The 12,246-nt window shown below is 42.3% G+C and overlaps 1 protein-coding gene across 1 annotated transcript; it reads left to right on the top strand.

Moving 5' to 3' along the window:
* The first annotated feature begins 7,184 nt into the window (after positions 1–7,184).
* Positions 7,185–11,791, top strand: FZD7 (frizzled class receptor 7). The gene has a single exon (XM_003766008.4). The coding sequence runs from the start codon at positions 7,768–7,770 to the stop codon at positions 9,481–9,483; it is 1,716 nt and encodes a 571-aa protein (XP_003766056.1). The 5' UTR covers positions 7,185–7,767; the 3' UTR covers positions 9,484–11,791.
* Positions 11,792–12,246: the final 455 nt, after the last annotated feature.

Genomic DNA, 12,246 nt, shown 5'->3' with positions numbered 1-12,246 from the left:
TAAAAATTTTAGTGGACACCAGATAATGAGACAATAGTGTTTGTTATGTGGCTGTCAACGATCAATGGGATCTTAGATCTCCTGATTAGAAATTATGTCCAGAATGAAAGAAATTATAATCTTGTCGGATTTTGTCTTAGTCACAGGCTATTTTTATGTCCAGTTCTGTGTACCACTTTTTTCTTTTCTGTGTACCACTTTTTAAAAAGAGTATGGACAAGCTAGAGCATGTCCAGAAGAGGGTTATTAGAATGGTAAAAGACCTACAAACCAAGTTATAAAAGTGTCAGTTGAAGGAAGTGGGGATGTTTTGCTGGTAGAAGAGAAGACGTAGGGGGGCATTGATGATTGCTGTTTCCAAACATCTGAAGGACTGTGTGACATGGAAGAGGGAGTAGATTTATGTTGCTTAGGCCCAGAGTGGAGAACTATAGCCAATGGGTAAAAGTTGAAGGGAAATTGATTTGGGATCAATATAAGGAAAAACTTTCTAATGTTTGCCCAACAATGGATCCTGACTCTTCTATCAAGAGTTAGAAAATTCTCCTTTTCTCAGTCATTTTGAAACAAAAGTTGGAGGACTGTTTTGAGGAGATTACAATCATCTGAATAAGACATAAATAATCTACGAATAATCTTTAACCAGCTCCCCATCCTTGAGACACACAAATTCTCCTGTGGCCAATTGTATACCAATTTTATGTGTGTCTAACTAATACCTGAATTAGATAATTACCAATCAAAAAAATAAAGTGGCTGCTGATTCTAACTCTAGATACTAAATAATAGAAAATCCTGATTCTTTCTCAGTGTGATTCTTGGACTTCCTAAATCTGTCTGTATACTTCTAACTTTTGTGGGTATGTATAGCTTGTGATAGTTTGTTTCAAGGATCTAGATCAGTTCAGGTTCTTTGATTTCATCAAGTGTTCAGAACTTCCAGTGTGGAAATTCCTTCCATTAATGCAGTGTTTCAAGAATAATGATGGATTGAATCTATTCCTTAACCCTAAATATGGGAAGCCAATAGCAACTTGAAAGCTGCAAATTTCAAGCCTTGTATGTTAGAGCTCTAAATATTCGGTTGAATAGAGGCCATAAAAGGTAACTCATTTAAAAAGGGATTTTGTCTCATATTTCAGATTTTTTCACATCTGAAGTTCTCTACAATCCTGGAGTTTTTAGCACAGAAAGAGGAGGAGACTATTTTCAAATCTGGTCTGACATCAGGATATAATTAAAACCTGGAACTTGGGCGGGAGGTGGGGGAGATAAATAGCATTTGAAATTTTGAAGCCATTGAAAGATTTTTTTTACTATTTTAAAGGGCAGGGATAATGAGTTTTGCAGCAGATAATTAAAAAGTTTTCCATTCATAGATTTTTTTTTTCAGAAGATACCAGTTAGTGACTTTGGAGAAAGGTTTTAAAGGGGAGTAACTTCACTCTCCTGCCCTCCCCCTCAGCAAAATTGACCTGAACAAAAGAAAAATAAGTAGATCTATGACTGAAACAATTTTAAAGGATTTATCCTTCAGGTAAGGATTGGATCAGGGGAATTCTAAGGTTCCAAAATTTAAAAAAAATTACTTTTTGCTCTTGGATTGTGCCCCTCATTTTTCCCATCCTACTCTTTTTTTGATTTGTAGTTTCACTAAATCTTACCTTTCTAAAAAAGGAAAGGAATTGAAAGGAAAGAAAAGGAGAAAGAAATAGAGGGGAAAAAAGAAGGAAAATAAAAGGTAGGGAAAGGAAGGGAAGGGAAACTTCCATTATATGCCAGAAATTACGATATTCAATGAAGAAACAAAGAAAAAAGGGAAATAGCCCCTTCCCTCAAAGAGCTTATGATTTAATGGAGGTTAGAGGAATATCATGTAGTCATTCTATATAATATCGTCAGTACATAGATGACATATATAAAATGATTACAAGGTTATTTGGGGACAGGACCAGCAGCTGGGAGAGGAGAGAAAGACAATCAACAAAGGTTTCTCATTAGTGGCAGTTGAGTCAAGTCTTCAGACAAACTAAGAATTCTTCCAGATGGAAATGAAGAAATAAGACATCCTGGGCATGGGGAACAGACAGTACAAAGAGAAGAAGGGAGCAGAGCCTGATATATTCAGAACAGCAAGTAGGTCAATATGACTAGGCTAATGAATGCATGAAAGGAAATAATGTATAAAAAAGCTAGAGAGAGGAAAGATAGAGCCAAATTCACAGAGTTGGTAAGTGGTTAAAATCTGGATTTGAACTCATGTCTCCTGAGTTCCAATCATTCTGTCATAGCATACTTTCTCTCACATTTTCAGTTAATTTCAATAAATTATCTTTGGGGCAATGCCAATCAAAAATCACTTTCAAAAAGTCCATATGATTTCCAGTAAATTATCTTTACTTCCTTATCTCTTCTTTTTTTGGGGAGGGGTTGGGGGAAGGTTAGTAGTTAATTTCCTATAGAGAATAATTTGTGCATGTCTTCATACTTAAGTTTAATTTTAAAATCTCAATTCCTTTCCACTCTTGCCAGTTGTTGCAAGTCCCCCCAGTTTCTTATCCTTATTACTAATATTAGTAAAGGATTTAAAGGATAGAGCTTACACAAAAGGAGATTCCATATCAAACAAACCTGTTTGGGTTGTATTTGTGTTACTGTTATTCATCATGCCGGTTTTTTTATTTAGTGACAGTGGATAGTATTTCTTCCTCAAAACACAAAAAGGATCTGTGACCTGATGAGCAAACATAAAACTTTGATTTAAAAGCCAGAAAACTTAGATTAAAAAGAGGGAAGAAAAAGTATTTTCTTTATACATACAATATCCTTCAACTAAAAATTGGAGATAGGAATCCTTAATTTTTTAAAATTTTTACCAAAAAAAATTGATATCTTCTTTTTATATCACCTAGCTACTGGGACCCAGTGACTTCTTCCCTTTTCCCAGAGAACCAGCCTTCTAATAAAGAATTGTTATATTTTAATGAGGGAGTTCAGCAAAACTCATCATAATATAGAATAAGTCTGATATATATAATGTAACAGAGCAGAGGAAAGAGACTTCTCATATCTCTTTTTGGGGACCAAGCGTTATCATTTATGACTTTGTAACATTCTATTTTCACTAATTTATTATTACTTTTTATTCCATTCATATTATTGAAGTCATTTTAATTTCCCAAAATACTTATGAGATACTCTATTAACAAAATCTTCATTCCTAAATATAATGGAAAAACTGAGACTCTGAAAAATGAGGTAATATGGCAAAAAATGAGACAATACAGCATGATTATTCAACTTAGGAGTTAAAAAAAACTAAGAGTGACTCTAAACAAGTCATTTACCCTTTCTGGGATTCAGTTTCCTCATTTATAGAATAAGGATATTAAACTCAATGTTTCTAAGGTCTTTTTCAATTTTAATCTATGATCCAAAGAAGCCAAAGGATTGAGAATCATTGAAATATTTTATAAGTGAAGCCATTTGACAAAGGAAAAAAGTTAGGGACCATCCTAAGAGAGTGAAGTCTAACACCCAGTTTTATTTTTTAGGATTAACACAGAAAAATAATTATAAGTATTATACATTTGTGAGCAAGGTATAAATAACAACAATCATTAGGAAATGGGAAAAGAACTGGTCTTAAAACATTCCTCAAGAGAAAGGTCTTTAGATTTACTTGTGGGCTTCAAAAAAAAAAATTTTTTTTTTAATCCCTCAAATAAGCAATACTGTATCAGTCTCCAAGTGTAAATTTCTTGCTTTTGGTTTCACACAACTTCTTAATCATTTAAGCCTTCTTGTTAGGTCTAGGCAACTGTAACAAAAGCCCTATCAGTTCTCCATTAACCAAAAATAAGCTTGGTTGGAGGGAAATGCAAAGGCAGGAGGTTATCTTAAAGAAAGAAAGAAAAAAAAAGGCTAAAATCACTTAGTGTTGAGTTTTGATTAGGGGGTAGGAATGTGGAGGGGGAGCTGGTAAGGGGGTAGAATACAAATGTCTAAGATCAGTCTGATAGATTTTATTTTCCTCTATGAATATGGAAACTCTGATTTAGTTAATTCATTATATTTTAGTTCATCTAGTAGAAAAGATTGTACCCTCCAAAACTACACTACAATATCACAATTAACAATGGTAACCTTGAACATAATCAAGTATTAAATTAACGAAACATCTCCACTCCCTAAAATATGTGTTAACTTGATTAGAAAATCTCCAAACAGAAATGATAGCCCAACTTTGTCAGGAAAATTCTTTATACCACTCATTTCTACAAGGGGAAAAAATTGATGCAAAGGTGAAAAATAAAAAGTTGTCCCACTCTCATAATAAGAAAAAACAAGAATTTCAAAGCCTCCATTTCCTCATTGTAGTGTGAGGAAATTGGACTAGATAAGTAGTTCTCAAATGTTTTAATCTCATAATTCCTTTACAGTACTACAAATAACTAAGGACCCCAAAGAGTGTTTATATGGGTACCTATCAATACTATCAAATTAGGCATTAAAACTCTAAGTTTTAAAATATTTATTAATCCATCAAAAATGACAATAATAGTTAAACTCATTAGATAACACATAAAGAACATTTTTATGAAAAATAATTCCCCCAAATATTTACTAGCATTTTAAATGCATTTTTTCCATTACCCTTTGATGTCTGGCTCAATGGAATATAGTAGCATTCTTATATATGCTTTTGCATTCTTTCTGAGATACTTTGTTTTGGTCGAACTATATTAAGAAAGTTCTGCCTTATACAGATACATAATTAAAAAGGAAGGAGCATTTTAGTAGATAAATAATATACTGGTTTTGTTGTGAAAATAGTTTTTAACCCTGAAGCTCCACTCTGGGACCTTCAGGGGTTTGGGATCATATTTTGCAAATCACTAGATCCAGATAGTCTATACTGCTGAGATTACTTCCTATTTACACAATGTCTTGTAGGTACAGTTATCTGTAGTTTGTCTCCCCCATTACAATGTGAATTTTTTTAAGCCAAGGGCCCAGTTTCTGCTATCTTTGTATACCTTGAGTTAAGCCCTGGATCTGACCCAATGGAGGCACTTAATTCTTTGTGATGATAATGATAATGAGATGATCTCTAATGTCTTTTCTATCTCTAGGAGCAAATGAACTAAGTACTCATGAGGACACTGGGGAGGGGAAGGGTACTCCTGGGGGTTTTGAATTTATTTTGAGAATATGTACCCCTTCCCCCAGAAAGCTCCAATTCCTTATTGTATATATCTCTGGTTATCTTCTCCCCACCAACTCCCCCAGAAACAGTATGTAAATTTCCAGTCAAACTCAATGCAATGCATTAATCTCGGGACTGTGAACTTTTTGTTTTTATTTCTTATATTTTGAAAACTATTTCGGTGTCACTAGATTTTTCTGTCATCCTCTGTATTTTATTTTACAATTTAAAAACATCTTTCTGAGTAGTTCCTAGGCTACACTAGACTGCCAAAGGAATCCAATATACAGAGAGAGAGAGACAGAGAGACAGAAACAGAGAGACAGACAGAGAGACAGAGAGACAGAGAGAGAGAGAATTAGTTTAAGAATTCCTACATTCCAAGATCTCCAGGCTTCAATCCTGGAATATGGGATAGACCAGAGAGAGAGAGGATTCCTAAAGAACAGATGTATTCATCATATCCACATTTCTTCCCTTTTTTTTCGGAGGTTAATAATCAAGAAATATTTTTTAAGCGCCTACTTTGTGCCAAGTCCTGTATTAAACTCTGTATACAAAAGACGCATAGGAATAAAACGATAGTCTTTACTCCCAGCCTGATGTGGGAGACCACATGCAAACAATTATGTCCAGACAAGCTGTTATATGCAGGATTAATTGGAGATAATCAACAAAGGGAAGGCACTTTTATTAAGGGGGATCGCGAGAAGCTTCCCGTAGCTCTCCCGCCCACTCCTACTGGGGAGCAGGGAGAGGGGTCGAGAAACCAATCTTTCTCCCGCCCCCAAGAATGACTCCCTCAACCCAGGCCCGCTGGGATCCTCGTGCTCTTCCTGGAGACAAGCAAGTTTCCTCATCTAAGGAAAAGATTTTCTACTTCCCTCCTTCAAATTCCTTTTAATTTTTTTTTAAGTGGGGGGGGGGGGGGGGGGGGGGAAGGACCACAGGAAAGCACTGGTGTTCTCACGTGGTTGGCCTGATGCTGAGTTTAAAGCAGAAAGAAACCCGAATGGGGTTCCTGTTTCCCAAACAGAGCCTAGCCCCACACTTTAAGAATAGCCCTGGCTAACCAGTCACCCCGCCCGCCTAAGCTCGGAGCCTATTCAGCGTGACTCGAGCCCTTCCACTCAAGCCTGACACTCCGTGGGAGAATCCTTCCAACTCTTTTCTTCTCTCAGAGCAATACAAGTCGTATTTTAAGATACCTAGAAGGAAGACGAATCTTTCCACGGAAAAATAAAAGTTGAAATCTAGTTTGCCTTAGATAGAGTTTCTCTCCCAAAGCGAATAAGGGGTATTAAAAAAAAAGTTTCTTAAAAGTTTCCTTCCCCCTCCTCCTTCCCCTCCCCTAAGGAATCCGCCCAAAGCGCTCCAGACACAGCCTCCCCTAAACCCTCCTCCGCCCCCTTTCGACTTCTGGCCAATGGAGAGGAAACTACAGAGAAAACAAAGCCTACCATTGGATTTGACTGGGCCACTGAGGCCCGCCCCTTAGGGTGGTTTGTGAATGGGGTGGAGGGGGGGCAAAGGAGGCGGGGCTCCTTGGAACACTGCGAGATATACTCTTCCTTTGGGGAGTGCGACGAGTTGGAATTCGTGCCTCCGGACCCCTGGATCCCCTTCCCGGCCCTGGGAGGTGGTGCCTGTGGCCACGGCTGGGACCGAGTGGCGGAAAAGGGCCTGGGGGCCGCACGCCGGATTGCCACGCGAGCCCGGGCTGGTGCCACCGAGGGAATCGAAGCGGGGGAGGCCCAGGACGACCAGTAATTGGATTTCCCAAACTTATTGAACTGTCTGAGGAAAGACGCGGATCAGGCTCGAAGCGGGAATAATCCGTTTAGCAGGAGCTTTGGTCGGAGCCCGTGGGGCCGCGAGCGGAGAGGAGTGGAGCAGGAGGAGACAGCGGCAGGAGGAAAGGGAGGCGAGGCGAGGCGAGAAGGAGGAGGAGGAGGAGGAGGAGGAGGCTGCTGCGGAGGAGAAGGAGGAGGAGCTGCAGGAGTAGAGGCGGCGGCGGCTGCAGCCTGAGAGAGCCAGTGGCTGCTCCAGCCCCGTGCTTGGCGGGGACTGACTTTGCTTTTGGGGGGGAGGGGGAGAGAGGGAGAAGAGACCGGGAAGGAGGAGGAGGAGGAGATTAAAGGGACCTCGGGAAACTTTTGAACGTAATCGGAGGCGCTTGTTGCTTCTCGACCCAGAAAGACGAACCGTTAAGTCCCGGCTTGGTAGGGTGGGGTGGTGGAGGGGAATCTCTCCTCTCCCGGCCCCCAGGAAAGGCAGGAGAGCTTAGGACCGGTGGAGGAGCGATCTCTGGTGCCCTGGTGGCTGACTGCTATTAGACCTCAGCCCGGGGTGGGAGGCGGACCACGGCGGCACCCTTGGCTTGACACCTTCCCCCGCAACCCCGGACCCCTGCCCTTGTTCTCAGCGCCCCGCCTCTAGACTCTCATGTGCGGGGGGCAGCGGCGACGCCTCCCCGGGATCCCCTTCTCGCCTCTTCAGACGCCTAAGCCGGCTTCTCCGAACTCTGGGTGAGGAGCGCGCTTCTCCCGCGGCTAGCAATGCTGGGCCTAGGCACGGCCGTCCCCTCCGCCTCGCTGGGCCTGTGCGCCCTAGTGGGCGCCGCGCTGCTGGGCTTGTTGCCGGCGGGTTCTGGGGCGCAGCCTTACCATGGCGAGAAAGGCATCTCGGTGCCGGACCACGGCTTCTGCCAGCCCATCTCCATCCCTCTGTGCACGGACATTGCCTACAACCAGACCATTCTGCCTAACCTGCTGGGCCACACCAACCAGGAGGATGCCGGGCTGGAGGTGCACCAGTTCTACCCGCTGGTGAAGGTGCAGTGTTCGCCAGAGCTGCGCTTCTTCCTATGCTCCATGTACGCTCCCGTGTGCACCGTCCTGGAGCAGGCCATCCCTCCCTGCCGCTCCCTGTGTGAGCGGGCCCGCCAGGGCTGTGAGGCGCTCATGAACAAGTTCGGTTTCCAGTGGCCCGAGCGGCTCCGCTGCGAGAACTTCCCCGTGCACGGTGCGGGTGAGATCTGTGTGGGGCAAAACACCTCGGACAGTGCCGGAGGAGCGGGCGGAGGCCCTACAGCCTACCCCACGGCACCCTACCTGCCGGACCTGCCCTTCACTGCGCAGCCCAAGGGGCCCGGACGCCCCTCCTTTCCTTTCTCCTGCCCCCGACAGCTGAAGGTGCCGCCCTACCTGGGCTACCGTTTCCTAGGCGAGCGGGACTGCGGAGCCCCGTGCGAGCCGGGTCGGGCCAACGGGCTCATGTACTTTAAGGAGGAGGAGAGGCGCTTTGCCCGGCTGTGGGTAGGCGTGTGGTCAGTGCTGTGCTGCGCTTCCACCCTCTTCACGGTGCTCACCTACTTGGTGGACATGCGGCGCTTCAGCTACCCCGAGCGGCCCATCATCTTCCTGTCCGGCTGCTACTTCATGGTGGCTGTGGCCCACGTGGCCGGCTTCCTTCTGGAAGACCGGGCCGTGTGCGTGGAGCGCTTCTCGGAGGAGGGCTACCGCACGGTGGCGCAGGGCACTAAGAAGGAGGGCTGCACCATCCTCTTCATGGTGCTTTACTTCTTCGGCATGGCCAGCTCCATCTGGTGGGTCATTCTCTCTCTCACCTGGTTCCTGGCGGCCGGCATGAAGTGGGGCCACGAGGCCATCGAAGCCAATTCGCAGTACTTCCACCTGGCCGCCTGGGCCGTCCCGGCCGTGAAGACCATCACCATTTTGGCCATGGGGCAGGTGGACGGAGACCTGCTGAGTGGAGTGTGCTACGTGGGTCTGTCCAGCGTGGATGCGCTGCGGGGCTTTGTGCTGGCCCCTCTCTTCGTCTACCTCTTCATCGGTACCTCCTTCCTGCTGGCCGGCTTCGTGTCCCTCTTCCGAATCCGCACCATCATGAAGCACGATGGCACCAAGACTGAGAAGCTGGAGAAGCTCATGGTGCGCATCGGGGTCTTCAGCGTGCTCTACACGGTGCCGGCCACTATTGTCCTGGCCTGTTATTTCTACGAGCAGGCATTCCGGGAGCATTGGGAGCGCACCTGGTTGCTGCAGACTTGTAAAAGCTATGCGGTGCCCTGTCCCCCGGGTCACTTCCCCCCCATGAGTCCTGACTTTACGGTCTTTATGATCAAGTACTTAATGACCATGATCGTGGGCATCACTACCGGCTTCTGGATTTGGTCAGGCAAGACCCTGCAATCTTGGCGCCGCTTTTATCACAGACTCAATCACAGCAGCAAAGGGGAAACTGCCGTATGAACCCGTCCCTTTCTGCCCTCCCCTCCCTCCTCCCACTCCTCACCAAACCCGCTGCTGGGGGGAGGAGAGGTTGAGGAAAGAACTTTTCGTATTTTGTTTTTGTTTTTTTGTTTATTTGTTTTATTTTGAACTGCCTCCCCTCCTTCCCTTCACCAAAGAACATTCTGTAGTCTTCGTTGCAGAGTCTGGCAGAGGGGTGGGTTGAACAAGGGAGCCTTGAATGTAAAGACTTTAGGTTGGGGGATGGGGGGGAAAGACACTCTGGATACAGACTTCCAAGAGAATAATAATAATTTAAAAAGCATTTAAAGGTACAGTAGGACATTGGTCTCCGGCAAAACAAATCCTGAAGAACAGATTCTGAAGGCTTCCCCCTTTCAGGGGGCTGAACTCTGGGGCAGTACTGTTGGCTCTCTGCTTCAAGGAAAGTTGCTTGTCTAACTCCTGTGGTGCCCGGGTGAAAGGTAAAGCTGTGTCTGCTGCGGCTTTGTTGGGAGAAGGGAGGACCCCATGCAGTGTCCTTGTCAAGCAGTGGTCAAACCATAATCTCTTTTCACTGGGGCCAAACTGGAGCCCAGATGGGTTAATTTCCAGGGTCAGACATTAGTCTCTTCTAACCAATTCCCCCCCCCCCCCCCCCACTTCTGTTTCACTCCCTTACTCCTTTCAAGTCCTGTAAAATAAGCATTTGAAAATCTTGAGAGGCAATAATTTTAAATCCTATTATATATGTTAAAAGAACTGGGTAGAGTTCCTAAAAAGAATCGGGCTGCTCGGGGATGCCTCAGCTATGACTTTCCTAAGATAAGTTGTAGCTTTCCCTTCCTCTCTTTCCCCAAATCCCCACTTTTAAATTGTTTTGGTAGGGGATGGGGTATTTAATAATGTTCTTTATATTGAAAAGCAACAAGTCACAACACTTCTTTTCACAACCAGAATGGTGCTTTAAAAAAAAAAAAAAACACCCTTGTCTTTGTTGCTAGACACAAAAGAGAAAACAAAAAAGTGTCTGTGAGTGGAAAAGATATAACTGAACATGGCAACTTTTATGGGCAGAATAGTCCCCCTAAAAATCCGAAGTTTACTTTTGGATGGTAATTTAGTATAGATGATCATGGTCTTTATGAAAATAAAAAAGAAAGAAAAAGGCAGTATGTTTTCATACTCCAATTTAGGCTTAAGTTTCTGATTTAACTAAAGGTAACTGAAGAGTAGAGGATTTGGGATTTGGGGGTTTGTTTTGTTTTTTGTGGGTTTTTTTGGTTATCCTATTTGTTTTAAACTGGGAATTTAATTCAGAACACCTGACATAGCAAGCTCTGCTAAAATGTTCAGAGAAATCCCTTTCTTTATATCCCTTCTTATAAGTCTGTATTTAGTCTTTCTTTTTCTATTTGAACCTTTCTAGATGAAAGGAAGAGAATAATGCCTTGAATCCTGTGATAAAGAAAAAGTTTAAACCATAAAGAACCATTTTGTCCCATTTTTTTTTAGTCCCATCCATAAATCTGTTTCTAAAACATGTGTATGCTGACCTTCAGACTTTTATTTTTGTGGGGGATTGTAATCTGGAAAGATGAGAGCACTGTTAAAGTGATCAAAATTAATCTCTTCTAAAACCAAAAGAGGAAAGTTCATATTGTGGGCCCCGTTTTTTTAGAAAAAGTGATTAAAAGGTAAACTTCAAAGTAATTCCACAGTTCATTTAAAATGTACTAGATGACTTAAGTTTATTAATCTTAAATCATCTTTTTTTTTTTTTTTTTTTTTTTTTTGAGTAGAACATGGATTCTTTTGCAAAGTTTCCTGGAGTAGAACTTTCCTGGTTTTTCCACTAATTGCCGATTTTAGAAAAAATCCCAGAGTAGCCTTTTCTCTGCCGTTGGACACTACCTTCCTATCCTATTCTCCACAATGTTTCCTAACAGTAATTATGTAAAGTGTCACTACTTGGAAACTGGCTTTATGTATGAAATGCTGGAGAGTAGAGCTGCCATGTTAAGTAAAGGGAGGAAAAACTGAAATTCTAGCCCTTAAGAATCTCCAAATCAGATCCTTACAGAGCATTACCACCTCTCAAACTGTGGCATCATTTGTATTGTCTCTCAAGTGCATGTGAAAATTGTAAAATAGAAGAGACAATTGCAGTGTGTATATTTTGTAAATCTCCCATTTTTGTAAGAAGATATATATTGTATTTATACATTTTTACTTTGGATTTTTTGGTTTTTGCCTCTGAAAGTCTATAAATGAGGCCTCCACTTTACCACATGTACAGATCACAAATAAATTTTTTTTAAAAAAAGTATCTAAATGCTTATTTGCTTTGTGTTCCTTTATATTGTGATAAAAGAGGGTAAAATCCAAAAATAAGTCTTCAGTAGATCTATTGAGTGGTTTAAGTAGGAAAAAAGGTGGTTTGTTTTAAAAGGGGGAAGGAGATGATATAAACAATTTTTCAAGTTCTCTGGTAGTTATTTTATTTGATTTTTTCCCCATCTCTTCTTAATATAAATCTTTTTCATGTTTTAGACTCATTTTGTTGGCATAATAAGAGTACAATAGAAATATCTTTTTAAAGAAGGATTATGGAAACCTTTTTCCACCAGAAAGATTCATATTTGGAGAATATCTGAAACATCTTTGGCATATAAATTTGTGATTTTTCTTGTGATATTTTTAACTGGTTGGATTTTTTTCATGCTTAGTCTTCAGCCTCTGTTTTAGCATTTGAAATTTAATAACTAATACTTAAATTGGCTT

Source organism: Sarcophilus harrisii, chromosome 3, assembly GCF_902635505.1.
Source record: "Sarcophilus harrisii chromosome 3, mSarHar1.11, whole genome shotgun sequence".
Taxonomy (NCBI): domain Eukaryota; kingdom Metazoa; phylum Chordata; class Mammalia; order Dasyuromorphia; family Dasyuridae; genus Sarcophilus; species Sarcophilus harrisii.
The sequence above is the reverse complement of the archived record's forward strand: the minus strand, read 5'-3'. Positions and strand labels throughout refer to the sequence as shown.